The sequence below is a fragment of the Ylistrum balloti genome, unplaced genomic scaffold (genome assembly GCF_031769215.1).
Source record: "Ylistrum balloti isolate Yb309-2 unplaced genomic scaffold, AGI_CSIRO_Ybal_v1 Utg369572, whole genome shotgun sequence".
In the NCBI taxonomy this organism is placed as follows: Eukaryota; Metazoa; Mollusca; class Bivalvia; order Pectinida; family Pectinidae; genus Ylistrum; species Ylistrum balloti.
Window position 1 is genome coordinate 158,148 of NW_026781867.1, and position 13,314 is coordinate 171,461.

The 13,314-nt window shown below is 35.6% G+C and overlaps 1 protein-coding gene across 1 annotated transcript in view; it reads left to right on the forward strand.

The window, feature by feature from the left end:
- The window catches only part of LOC132565104 (thyroid adenoma-associated protein homolog), an 88,497-nt gene extending 78,213 nt beyond the window's left edge, over nt 1-10,284 (forward strand). The window contains exons 37-39 of the mRNA XM_060229715.1: nt 7,854-7,964; nt 9,030-9,163; nt 9,602-10,284. Of these exons, the coding sequence (XP_060085698.1) occupies nt 7,854-7,964; nt 9,030-9,163; nt 9,602-10,183 (827 nt within the window). The 3' untranslated portion in view covers nt 10,184-10,284. The remainder of the gene's footprint in view (nt 1-7,853; nt 7,965-9,029; nt 9,164-9,601) is intronic.
- The last annotated feature ends 3,030 nt before the right edge of the window (nt 10,285-13,314 follow it).

The following is a 13,314-nucleotide window of genomic DNA, read 5'->3' on the forward strand; positions in this document are numbered from 1 at the left end:
GCTTTTTGCAGTTTTGTTAATCCTGAAACAGCACCTCTGATTTTTAGGTCATCTGACCCGAAGGGTCCGATGACCTATAGTCATCATGCTTCGTCCGTCGTCGTCCGCCGTGCGCCGTCCGTAAACTTTTCATTCAAACGACTTCTTCTCAATAATTGGAAGGCCCAGGCAACTAATATTTGGCCTGTGCTTGCTTTGATGAAGCCCTACCAAGTTTGTTAAAAAGAATGACCTTGACCTTCATTCAAGGTTTGTCTTAAAATCTTCAAACGACTTCTTCTCAATAACTGGAGGGCCCAGGCAACTAATATTTAGCCTGTAGCTTTTTGATGAAACCCTACCAAAAATGAATGAATCATTCAAGGTTCAAATGTCTTTAAATCTTCAAAGGACTTCTTCTCAGTAATCAAAAGGCCCAGGCAACTAAAATAAGGCCTGTAGCATGCTGGGATGAAGGACTACCAAGTTTGTTCAAATGAATGACCTTGACCCACTTTAAAGGTCACAGGGGTCAAATATGTTAAAATCTTTAAACAACTTCTTCTCAATAACCAAAAGGCTCAGATTGCTGATATTGTGCCTGTGGCATGCTGGGATGAAGGGCTATCAAGTTTGTTTAAATGAATGACCTTGAACAACTTTCAAGGTCACAGGGGTCAAATATGTCAAAATCTTTAAATAACTTCTTCTCAAATTTCAAATAATGCTAATAGTTTGTGTGCCCACTTTCAAGGTCACACAAATATGTTAAAATATACAAAGGACTTTTTAAGTATGAGTGATAAGCATAAGGCTACCAAGTTTATTCAAATGAATGACCTCAACCCACTTTCAAGGTCACCAAATATGTTAAAATATACAAACGATCAACAAGCAAAAGTCCATGAGTGCTGATATTGGGCCTGTAAGATGCTTGGAGGGGAGGCTACCAAGTTTGTTCAAATGAATGACTTCAACCCACTTTCTAGGTTTGGCTTGCTTTTTGTCAGATGACCGTTAAGGCCCATGGGCCTCTTGTTATTTCATTTATTGAAACAACCAGAGATGTTCAAAACATTAATATCATTTGAGATGGAAGAATTTTTAGAAAAAATTCTTTGCAATACCTGTTTCTGTTACTGTGAAGTCATACATTTCTGTGGGGCTTAATTTTCGTGGTTTTTCAAATAATTAATATTGTGTGAACACTTGATTTTGTTGATAAATATAACCCAATAATTCTACCTATATTTATTTTGAAAGTTTGTAGACAAATAGATTCCTGGATTAAGAGTGTCCTTGAAATCATTGAATATTAATCCCCCACAAAAATTAATGATTTTAACAGTATTGCCATTGCCTATCCCATCAAATTGCCGTGTAATCAGGACTTCCTGGAGTCCTCCTGGAATCTCCACTCCTTGTAAACTATCTCTAGAGATAAAGAAATTTTCTGGATCATTTTCTTCTCAAATAAACCTCACTTCCTTTGGAGTCTTGTGAGAAGTTACAATTGTGGAGGGTCCAAAATGATTTGATTATTTTCATAAGGTATGAGTCTACTATGACCATAGTTACAAAGCCATCATTTTCCATGGTAGGAGGTCAATCACTCTTAAGTACTTAGTTAATGTCTATTTGACCAATGGTCAACAGAACCAGCATGAGGTCACAGGTCTGGTGGGAATCTTCAAAGGATCTACCTCCAACCCCACAGAGTCCAGGTTCTTTATACTAACACCACACCTGCAGATAACTTTATATACCAAACCTAACCCTTGGCTATAGCAACGGGCAACAGAGAAGATGCTATTTATTTTTCTATCTCTGTACAACAGAAAGATAAGAAATCTCCCATTTCCTCGGGAATAATTATTTGTGCACTTAATTCATCTATTTAAAATCGGGACATGTAAGCTAAGAAGTGTGAGTGTGCAGTGATAATGGGTACCACATGCGGGAGCCCCAGCTGTGCTTGATTAACAGTCAGGCTTATGTTTTGGGGAAGCTTAACATTATGATCCGTTGTTTATTTCTCTGAATTCTAGACAAAACAGCACTTATCAGTGATGTAGATTTCATTTCTTATACTGGGAAATTTCAGGTATTTTTCTTTGAATTCATGAAGCAACCCTTGCTCAATCATCTCATTATCTGTACCACAGTAAACAGTATCATTGTGTTTGTAATATTCATGTTTACATTCCAGTGAATCAAATTTCATTTTATTGATTACATCTGTATAAAAAAATTAATTCTTACTTTTTTTTTTTTCAATTTTGATTAGTTCAGTATGAAAAACATGCTTCGAGCTTATAATCACATGTCTGTAAATATATCTTGATAATTTGATAAACTTCAAAATAAAAAAGAAATTACAAGGGCTTGTATTCTATAAGGCGCATGGGTGGTGCAACTAAATATCATCCCAAACATCTCAGAGCACTTATTCAATATTTATTGTATTCATTCAGCATTAATGTTTCTACAATCACATATCAATATTACACAAAAACTACTCCTCGGAACATATGTGTACCTGTACTTTAAGTGAACTTTGATGAAATGACCTGATGTACTTTTCGGTATTTACATGATGGTGTGAGATAGGACAGCTACAAGTCAGTCAGCACCATTTGTTATGACAAATGGCTCACTCTCTGTGTGGAAACCTATAAGATTCCATAACACTGCAAAGATCAAGGATAAAGAAGTCATGTGACCTCATAAGAACAACTGGTCTCTATCATAAGAACGTTTGATATCTATGTCACGCCCAGCATTATATCCCTCTCTAATTACAAGGTCACCCCGACTATTTTATTTTCTCAGTAAATCAAAGTATGTTTTATGTGGATGTTATATCTTCATATTTAATCTGAAATTGATTTTACTTTTGTTGTCACTGGAAGACATCATTTAGGTATCAATGCCTGAACAAAGAAAAACTTGAAATCTCTTTAACAAGTTTGTTTTATTATCTGAACAATTCCTGGCAACATCTTGCCACGACTTGTCACCAGTCGACATCAGATATCCAGATAGCGTGTTGTGAGGTCACTTCATACAGAAATGTTTCTATTTTCAAGACAATTTATTATCAAATATTTGTTTGATATCAATCCTGATTCTCCAATTTCAAATCTCAGTTTCACTGATTATCTGTCTTTGAATAGCCAAGATCAAATTTTCATTAGATTTATTTAAAGAAACGCTGATGGTTTCCTGATACACACATGTTTTATAGTACAGACGATTCTAAATACAATTGTAGTTTTCAAATTTTAGAAGATTAGGGTTAACCATGTGAAAGGCACCTGTATGATACAGGAAATATATTGAGACCTTCGAAAGGTAGTGCCAGGTAAAAGCTTTATCTAAAAGCTTATTGATTTATTTATTAGAATTGAAGGATACTCAATAAAGTAGATAGAACGTTAGTGTTTGTGTAGAAATACATTGAATAAAGGATTGGCAAAGATCTCCGAAATATCGTATAATATCATATTAGATACCTCATTTTTAAATGTCATTGTTATTAGTGTTTATTACGATGTATGATATTTATGTAAGGTTTATATGGGTTGTAATCAGTTTCAATTTCCTCTCGTATCGTATCTGTACGCAGTAACCTGTAAAATGAGACCTTAAAAATGAAGGAAAATCTAGGATGGACACAATCTCGTGTGGCGGTGATATTAGCGTGTGTCAGGTTTTCACAATGACACCTCGAGTCAATCCTGTTGACACTTAATCAACAGAGAAAACAAAGTCCTCAAAATTATGATACCAATCTTTTTCTTTACACCACAATTTACATATGACACCACAGGCTTCAATTTTTAAATTCCTGAGGGAAGGTCCACACAGGGAAATACCCAATTACCATGTGGTGTCATTCATGTGGGTATAATTACATTAACAGTTGATGCCCTGAAGATTATTTTTACCTTCATGTAGATATTTTTTAATTTATTTTATGAAATATTCCTATCAGTGATTACTTCAAAGATAAACAAATTTTAACATCTAAGTGAGTTTAAATTGATTTTCTTGACACAATTTCAAGTCATGTTCCAATAGTTTGTCCCCTCTAACACATAGCATCACCTACTGGCCACCATGACAAGCTGTCTGACAACTTTTATCAAGATATCAATGTGAAATTAATTTACTCTGATACAACTTGGCTTGTCTATCAGGATTTATGAGATAATTTAGATGCAATATGTGTGTTAATCATGTATCACCTGGAGGCATGATAACCCTGTATCTCCCTCCCATATAGACTTATCATACAGGGGGGCACCACACATTAGGATACAAACTGTCTCCTGTCTTCTCACCCATCACACAGAGGTGGACACCACACATTAGGCTATGCGCTGTCTCCTGTCCTATCACCCATCACATAGAGGGGGACACCACATATTAGGATACAAACTGTCTCCTGTCCTATCACCCATCACATAGAGGGGGACACCACACATTAGGATACAAACTGTCTCCTGTCCTATCACCCATCACACAGAGGGGGACACCACACATTAGGATACAAACTGTCTCCTGTCCTATCACCTATCACATAGAGGGGGACACCACACGTTAGGATACAAAATGTGTCCTGTCCTATCTCCCATCACACAGAGGGGGACACCACACATTAGGATACACAATGTGTCCTGTCCTATCACCCATCACATAGAGGGGGACACCACACATTAGGATACAAACTGTCTCCTGTCTTCTCACCCATCACACAGAGGTGGACACCACACATTAGGCTATGCGCTGTCTCCTGTCCTATCACCCATCACATAGAGGGGGACACCACATATTATGATACACAATGTGTCCTGTCCTATCACCCATCACATAGACGGGGACACCACACATTTGGATACACAATGTGTCCTGTCCTATCACCCATCACATAGAGGGGGACACCACATATTTGGATACACAATGTCTCCTGTCCTATCACCCATCACATAGAGGAGGTGGCACTACATAGTGTTATACAGTGTCCTCTCCCCTAATACTTACATTAAATATCCAACACTCCTTACCCTTACAAGGTCTCGTTTTGTCTTTTTTTAGGTCATCTGACCCTAGATGTCTTGTGCAGTACACTAGGGCATAAACTTGTACTTTAAAAATGCTTCAACCAAATTTGTCCTGAAACATCAGACAGGGAACACAATCATAATTTTATAAATAAAGTTGAATTGACCCCAGCTATGAGACTTTGAGCAAAACACATGTGGGGTAATTCCTAAATTTTTATCTAAAATGCTATTCTCTTTTACACATGAGTGGATTTTAACCAAATTAGAAAAAAATACTGGGGAAAGGTAATCTTTATTCATATAACTAAATGTATCATTGTCCCTAGTGGCCAAGGGATAAGGCCCTTGAGGGGAAATTTGGTCATTTGATTTTAAAATATCATCCTCTGATATACCTGTTGGGAAAGCAATCATTTTCCAAAAATTGTTCACATTTGGGCCTCTTATCTAGTCTAAATTACTTCATTTTAAAGAAAATAGAATGGAGAAAAAGACGCTTTATATTTCAAATGTTTCAATCAACACACATGGAGAGTTACCATTGTACTTTTGCTCATTTAGAGTCTGTGCAGTAGTCACATGTCCCATGGAGTGGCATGGAGATGTAGCTAGTGATTATAACCACTCAGATAGAGCAGACACTTACTGGATAGGTCTAATTACCTGATAATAGCACCCAGATCTTTCCTACTTTCCCACCCTTGTACAAACTCTGTATTAAAGAAAACACATTGTTTATCATGTAACATAAATTCTTATCTATGTATATAAGTATATCACTACCCATTTAACTGATGATCTCCGTGATTACAGTTTTTGCCAACATTTTATGATTGTTTGAGTAAAATATCATTAGATAAAGACAGGTGGATGCCCTTGATCACCACTTCTTACTGAATTGTACAAAAAGTATACTCAGCTGAGAAAAAACTCCCCTTTGAGGTTTTAACAGAGGAGAAATTTCTTTTATTGGGGATAATTAATTTGATATTCGTAAGAAGAAAATGATATGCCTTCATTCTTTTGAAACAGTGCAGTTAAAAGAATTACTTAATTGTCAATTAGTTTAATCCTTCTTTTGACCATTTAATACATTATAGAAACTAGAAAATGGCATGTAGTTTAGGTAGGATAGTATCAGTGAGCTCAGTAAATCTGATCATGGTGCAAGAAATGTTTTACTTGGTGCTAGAACAGATTGGGATATCAAAGAGCTGATCAATTTGTGAATTGAATTTGAATCTTGTATCAAGATGTAAGAGATATTTTTTACCTTACTGTATAACTGATCACTGTATGAGAGATGTTTGATTTGCAAATCTTTGATCATGGTGTGATGGATGTTTAATTTATAAATCTCTGATCATGGTGTGATGGATGTTTAATTTATAAATCTCTGATCATGGTGTGATGGATGTTTAATTTACAAATCTCTGATCATGGTTCGATGAATGTTTAATTTACAAATCTTTGATCATGGTGTGATGGATGTTTAATTTATAAATCTGTGATCATGGTGTGATCCTTGTTTAATTCATAAATCTCTGATCATGGTCCGATGAATGTTTAATTTACAAATCTCTGATCATAGTGTGAAGAATGTTTAATTTACAGAATTGTGCATAAAATGTTTGATCATTGTGTGACAGTGGACAGAACTCTTATTATTTTCAATGCTATCTACAATTTAATCTGCATAAAAATATTTCATACATAAGAGATGTCGTTAGATTCCACAATGTTTTCAAATATTGATGCATTCATTAGAATAGAATTAATTATACTTGGTAGTTTCCCACACATGGGTTGTGGGCAAAATTATTGTAAAATAATACAAAGGTTACATAACACAACAGGCAGTAGGTATTTAGGGTTTGGTAAGCCCCTGGCCTATTTTTGTATATAATCACTGTTTTGTGATATCAGTTGATATATGACACAAGTATGTATATTAAAAATCACTAATTGTTTTGAATTTGTATAGGTGTTGAAATCAATGTTTAAAGTATCTAAACCCAGTTGTCCCCCTGGTGTTAATTAAGGGGTTATTAGATACTGATATCAGAACTAAGGTCCAGACACAGTGTTGGCTAACAGACATCAAGATAGGACCATTCTTTTGATACTAATCAGCTCATCTCAGTATATAATCTACTGTAATTAATTAGTGCCTGATAAGTAAGAATACCTGCCTGTACACAGGGCTAATTAAATGTTCTGGTATAGGTGTGTATTGAGGATGGTCACTGTGTGGTGAATAAGGCTGTGTTATACTGCCCAGACAAAGATTAGAACAGAAATAGTAATACTCTATTGTAACCTTTCATTTCTGAGATAAAAATTCAGAGATAAGGATTATGAAATCTGTCAAATATTATCACTGTAATTTTCGATAGAATTACTGAAGGATTCCAACCAGATATTGTATCTAGTGATGGAACAGGTGATAGAAAAAAAGTCGGGTTAATAAGGGGACCGAATTCTACAACCTATTGACCAGGTATGGTCAGTTCAGTGACACTACCATACACAAAGTGATGCTTCATTGATATTTGGTGGGAAAAACTACAACATTTGATATTAAACTTTTATCATATACACTAACTGACAGCCTTGCTGATGTTTATTAACTGCTATGTACTTACATATTGAATTCTGGTGTTACGTCATTTATGATTGCTATAAATGACAGATCTTTGGAAGCGACACTGACGACTCCAGATTTTATATTATTGTTTTTTCCCTGTCACATAGATATTTGATATGTATGTGATATGTTACTTACCATTTTATTATTGTATACAGGTGACCTGACCTTTCCGTTCTGGACAGTTTTGGTCAACTTGCTCCAAGAGGATGATGGTCAAGTGAAAGAAATGATTACTGAGGCATTGTCCAAACTTTGTGAGGACACAGGTAAGTTTAATTGAATAATGTTACTCATGATGTACCCTCCCCCTTTCCCAAATACACCACCACCATACCCTCTTCAGCACCCACCTTGCCCCTCCCCCAAACACACCACCATCACACCCTCCCCACCCCTACCCCGCCCCTCACTCCACCACTACACCCACTCCATCCCTACCCCGCCCCTCACCTCAACACAGCACCACCACTACACCCCTCCAGCCCCAACCCCACCCCTCTTCCCATGAACTACATTCAATACTGCTGACATGGAATGTTTTCTCAACAGGTTTGTACTTTTAAAAATAAATTCTTCCTGTATGAGAATCTGTGATGCTGCAGGAATCCAGTCTTGTTCATTATTTACATGTGTGTAATCTGCAGTTTTGGGACTCCTACTGAACAGGATACTTAGAAGTATAAAAACTGTTGACATTACAATGTTATCAACTCCCATAACAGTTAACAATAAATCAAAAAGTAGACAGTACATCAACAGTACACCAGAAAGTAGACAGTACACCAGACAGTACACTAGAAAGTAGACAGTAGAAAGTACACCAGAAAGTAGACAGTGCACCAGAAAGTAGACAGTACACCAGAAAGTAGACAGTACACCAGAAAGTAGACAGTAGACAGTACACCAGAAAGTAGACAGTACACCAGAAAGTAGACGTACACCAGAAAGTAGACAGTACACCAGAAAGTAGACAGTACACCAGAAAGTAGACAGTAGACAGTACACCAGAAAGTAGACAGTACACCAGAAAGAGACAGTAGACAGTACACCAGAAAGTAGACGTACACCAGAAAGTAGACAGTAGACAGTACACCAGAAAGTAGACAGTACACCAGAAAGTAGAAAATTCCTCAAAAAGTACACAATTTTAAAGACACTTTTCTAACAGTTGTTTATGAATTTCATATTTATTTAATCTGTTACATATTTTTCTCTAACATGTTTTGAGTACTCACTTTAAAGTTTACCAGATGTTTCTGGTTAGATTTTGTCAGTGTTAGATCAGTGACATTTTAGTAACCTATACTGACCAGTTAACATAACTTTTACAGGTACAGTACAGCCTTTTCTGTCGCTGGACCTGCTGATTGGTCAGTTGGTCAATTGCCACGGCACTACAACCAGATGGAAAGGATGCTTGTCTACTCTCCTCAACTGGATAAAGGGGGATGATGGTGATGATAGTGTAAGTAATACAGTACTTTAAATATTGGGCTGGTGCAAGTCTTTGAAATATACCAGAAATAAGAGAAAATTTTCAAAATATCCTACAACGGCTAAAAATCTGATAGTCTGACTAGTTCGAAGGATTATTCAGACAAGGTGAAGTTGAGAACCCTTGAATTTTAAAGTAATCAATTTTGTATGATATATGCCAACAAACTGCAGTGAGATAAATTTTTAATATATTTGATTATTTGTAAAATCTTATGTTTTAAATACAATGACACTAAAAAATTTACATCCTTGATACCCAAAGGAAACTTGATGTTTAAAACTGGGATTCTGAGGAATTATATGTTACATGTTTATATTGTTGTGGTTATTGGAAATTTACACAAACTTTGAATTTGTTGAGTTATTGATAACTGACTGTAAAATAAAAATCATTAATGTTCTTCAGATTGTCGAGGAAAGACTGTTTGACAAGGGTGAGATGAATACCTACCGTGAGGATGTAATATTTGTTCTGCTAATCATCAAACATCTTACCACACTTCTTCTTCAACTGACCAGAGGTCAAGATTTAATAAAGTCTTCTATCACAGATCAGTCAGGAAGCTTGACACTAAAGGAAGGTAACTCTGATCATAAAAATATCACAAAACTTGATAATGTTATGAGATATTGTGAAAGACATTTTCCCTCACAGGAAGTGATCAAACACTTTGTGAAGTTAAGAGATATTGAAACTGCTACATTTAGTTTTTCAGAAATTGAAATAATATTCAAGGAAATTTTAGGCAACTTACATAAATCCATTGAAGCACAGGAAGTGGTATCTATATCATCACCATTCTTGGAAGTGTCACGGTACAGGACAGTGTTTCCAAACATCTACAGGACCCTGAAGTTGATGGAAGTGGTCAAATGTTTGAATGACACACTTTGTGACCAGTGTGATGTCATTGGTTCTTGTATTATCAGTAAACTAGGGGAGCAGATCCCAGTGGTAAACACCTTGGTGTCAAGTGCAATGATGTAAGAAGAGATAAATATTTAATGATTGTAGTGGATATAGTAAAATTCATCTTAGCTTGTTTAATAACTATTATGGTCATTAGTATGCTATTGTGAAGAAATAAAAATCTGGAAAAAAACATTAATATTTGTGATTTTTTTGTTATTCTGTGATGATTTCCCTGTCAGCTAAACATTTTTAAGTCTGTTGTCTCTTTAGACACATCTGTTAATTTTGCTGTCTCTCTAGACACATCTGTTAATCTTGCTGTCTCTCTAGATACATCTGTTAGTCCTGATGTCTCTCTAGACACACCTGTTAATCTTGCTGTCTCTCTAGACACATCTGTTAGTATTGCTGTCTCTCTAGACACATCTGTTAGTCCTGATGTCTCTCTAGACACAACTGTTAGTCTTGCTGTCTCTCTAGACACATCTGTTAGTCCTGATGTCTCTCTAGACACATCTGTTAATCTTGCTGTCTCTCTAGATACATCTGTTAGTCCTGATGTCTCTCTAGACACACCTATTAATCTTGCTGTTTCTCTAGACACATCTGTTAGTCTTGCTGTCTCTCTAGACACATATGTTAGTCCTGATGTCTCTCTAGACACAACTGTTAGTCTTGCTGTCTCTCTAGACACATCTGTTAGTCCTGATGTCTCTCTAGACACAGCTGTTAGTCCTGATGTCTACCTAAACAAAGTTAGTCTGAATGAAGCCAATAAGAAGAGAAATTTTGTTTCATTGGAAACTTTCCTGTCAAATACAGTGTATATCCATTACTTTTTACGGATTTGATTTTAAATAATCATAAGATTATAAAGAGATATTCTTACTGATATAAACAATATCTTTTGAAGTGACTTGAACATCTATATGACAGCCTGTCTGGAGCAATAAATCATGATGTTAAGTATTGTAAATTAGTTAATCATATCAACTTATGTAAGTTTTTTGTGCTGTTGATGATCGGAACAAATGCCTGATTAGTTAGATAATGAATCACACTGTGTATCCCCAGTATTACATACACTAGACAAGTCTTGTATCACAAATCCTCCCTATTACACGTGTCTACAATTAACAACCTATTACAACAGCTCTGTACCATCATTAAAACAATATTTAAACTAAATTCCATTAAGTTTGCAATGTAAATACTTGGATGTCTCCATTGTAAGCATTTTGACCACCCAGATTCTCTGTAAATGTTATAACGTTATTCTTGTGTGTGCCACTCTTCAGAATTGAATAATGAGAAGGAAATGTGTTTAATCATGTTTCATTATCGAATAAAGTACTTTATGATGAATAAAAATGTAGGCATTTATATGGATAGGATGACAGAAATATTTTAGGGGTCAAAGGTTAAGGACGTCCTGTCTTGCTGTCTAGTATGAGATGTAAGTGTTCACTGTCACCAGACAACTAGCTTACATGACCTCTTGGTCATGGAAGTCATATTTAAATTCAAAACAAGCTGGCTTTCTTTCTTTTTTTTTTTTTTTTTTATAGGTGTGCCAATTTTTTTCTATTTTGGTAAGAGATATACATATAGTGTATTATACAGGTAGACAACACATTACCTATCTGATAAACTAGCTCATAGCTCGTTAAGTTTCTATCTTTTATTTTACAACTGGGGATATCTATTTGTTCAGTAAAACTGGAAGATTTTCAATGTTCTAGAACACTTTGTTAATGTTGTAGTGATCTGTGGGATATGTGGTGTCTAAGTATTGTATTAAATAGGTTAAAATCTGAAGATGATGTTTATTGATTTGGGGTATTCTTGGCATTCTGCTGTTTTGATTTTATCAAAAAATAAAACCTGTTGAAAAGTAATTGATAATCAGTGTTAATTATCGATCTCAGGTAAGATTCTCAGGAATTCATTTCCCAAATCTCCAGTGGATAAATTAAAGTACTTGTGAGCTCTAAATGTTGGCTTGCACTGAGAAACTAGTACATGACTTCCAAATGATTTTTAACTCGCCCTAAAAATGTTATTTAATGATAAACTATCGACGGAAAAATAATTTTCTTTTTTTAAGAAAAAAAATCATCTGAAATCTTTATTTTGCAAAATATAGCCTATCAAAATAAATTGTCAGTGATTAGAATGCCCGAAACAGACCGGTTCTTGTGCGAGCAGATCACGGATAACGCATTCATCAGAAAATATCAGAGTTCTGACACATCACGGTAATACTAAGGTGACTTGGAAGCTGGAGTTTTAGTATTTCAAATTTAACATCTGATGATGACTTGATTTGAAACGAAAAACATAGGTATCTGATGGGGTCTTGGCCAAATTTCCAATATAATGAGTTCCGAGGCTTCGAAAAAATGTTGCTGAAACGTAAATTAAGAAGTCATCTTGTGTTGATATTGAAGCTTGAACAAAGACGTTTTGTTCCTGTTAAAAGGTTTCTTTCTCTGTTAATCAAGTGAGTATCTGAACTCTCAACGTAAATTCCTGGTTGATGAATTGGTAAACTAGCAGGGGATATTCTTTGCTTTAACTTTCTAAGATTTGAGATAAGACAAACAGCGTGGTGCCAAGCCAATATTACACAGGCAACTCTTTCATTCCAAAAACTTTCACCATACATCATCGAGCTACGGACCGTACAGCTTTCCTTGGCAACATGTCTTTGCTGTGTACCATACCTATAAGTTTGACTGTAGGTGTCCATGATAGGTTAACACGCTGTTTAGTGTATTTCTCTGCATTAAAGCTCGTTAAATTACGGCTTATCTAGACTAGTTGTGTGTAACATTAAACTGTGGAAGTGAAACCCATGTGTTCCACTCAGTACAGTCGGCACATCGACTGGTGCAGACCTGTTGCCAGAGACATCTGACAAATCGTCAGTGATTACTTAACAGTGTTGAAATACCAGTTTTGGTGTAAATTATCATACACTAATTACAAAAACAAAATCAACCAATCACCGTTGGCTTGTCAACATTTTTTAGCCAATTGTCAAATAAGATTTAGTCAATCTCTGATTTGCCAAACCTTTAGCCAATCATCATTACCTTGTGAAATAAGGTATGTTTCTACGACGACGCCCGACACTAAGATTTAAGAAATCCTTTTAACAAGACACATAAATTTGAGATATGTAAATCTCTGTTTTGACCAAT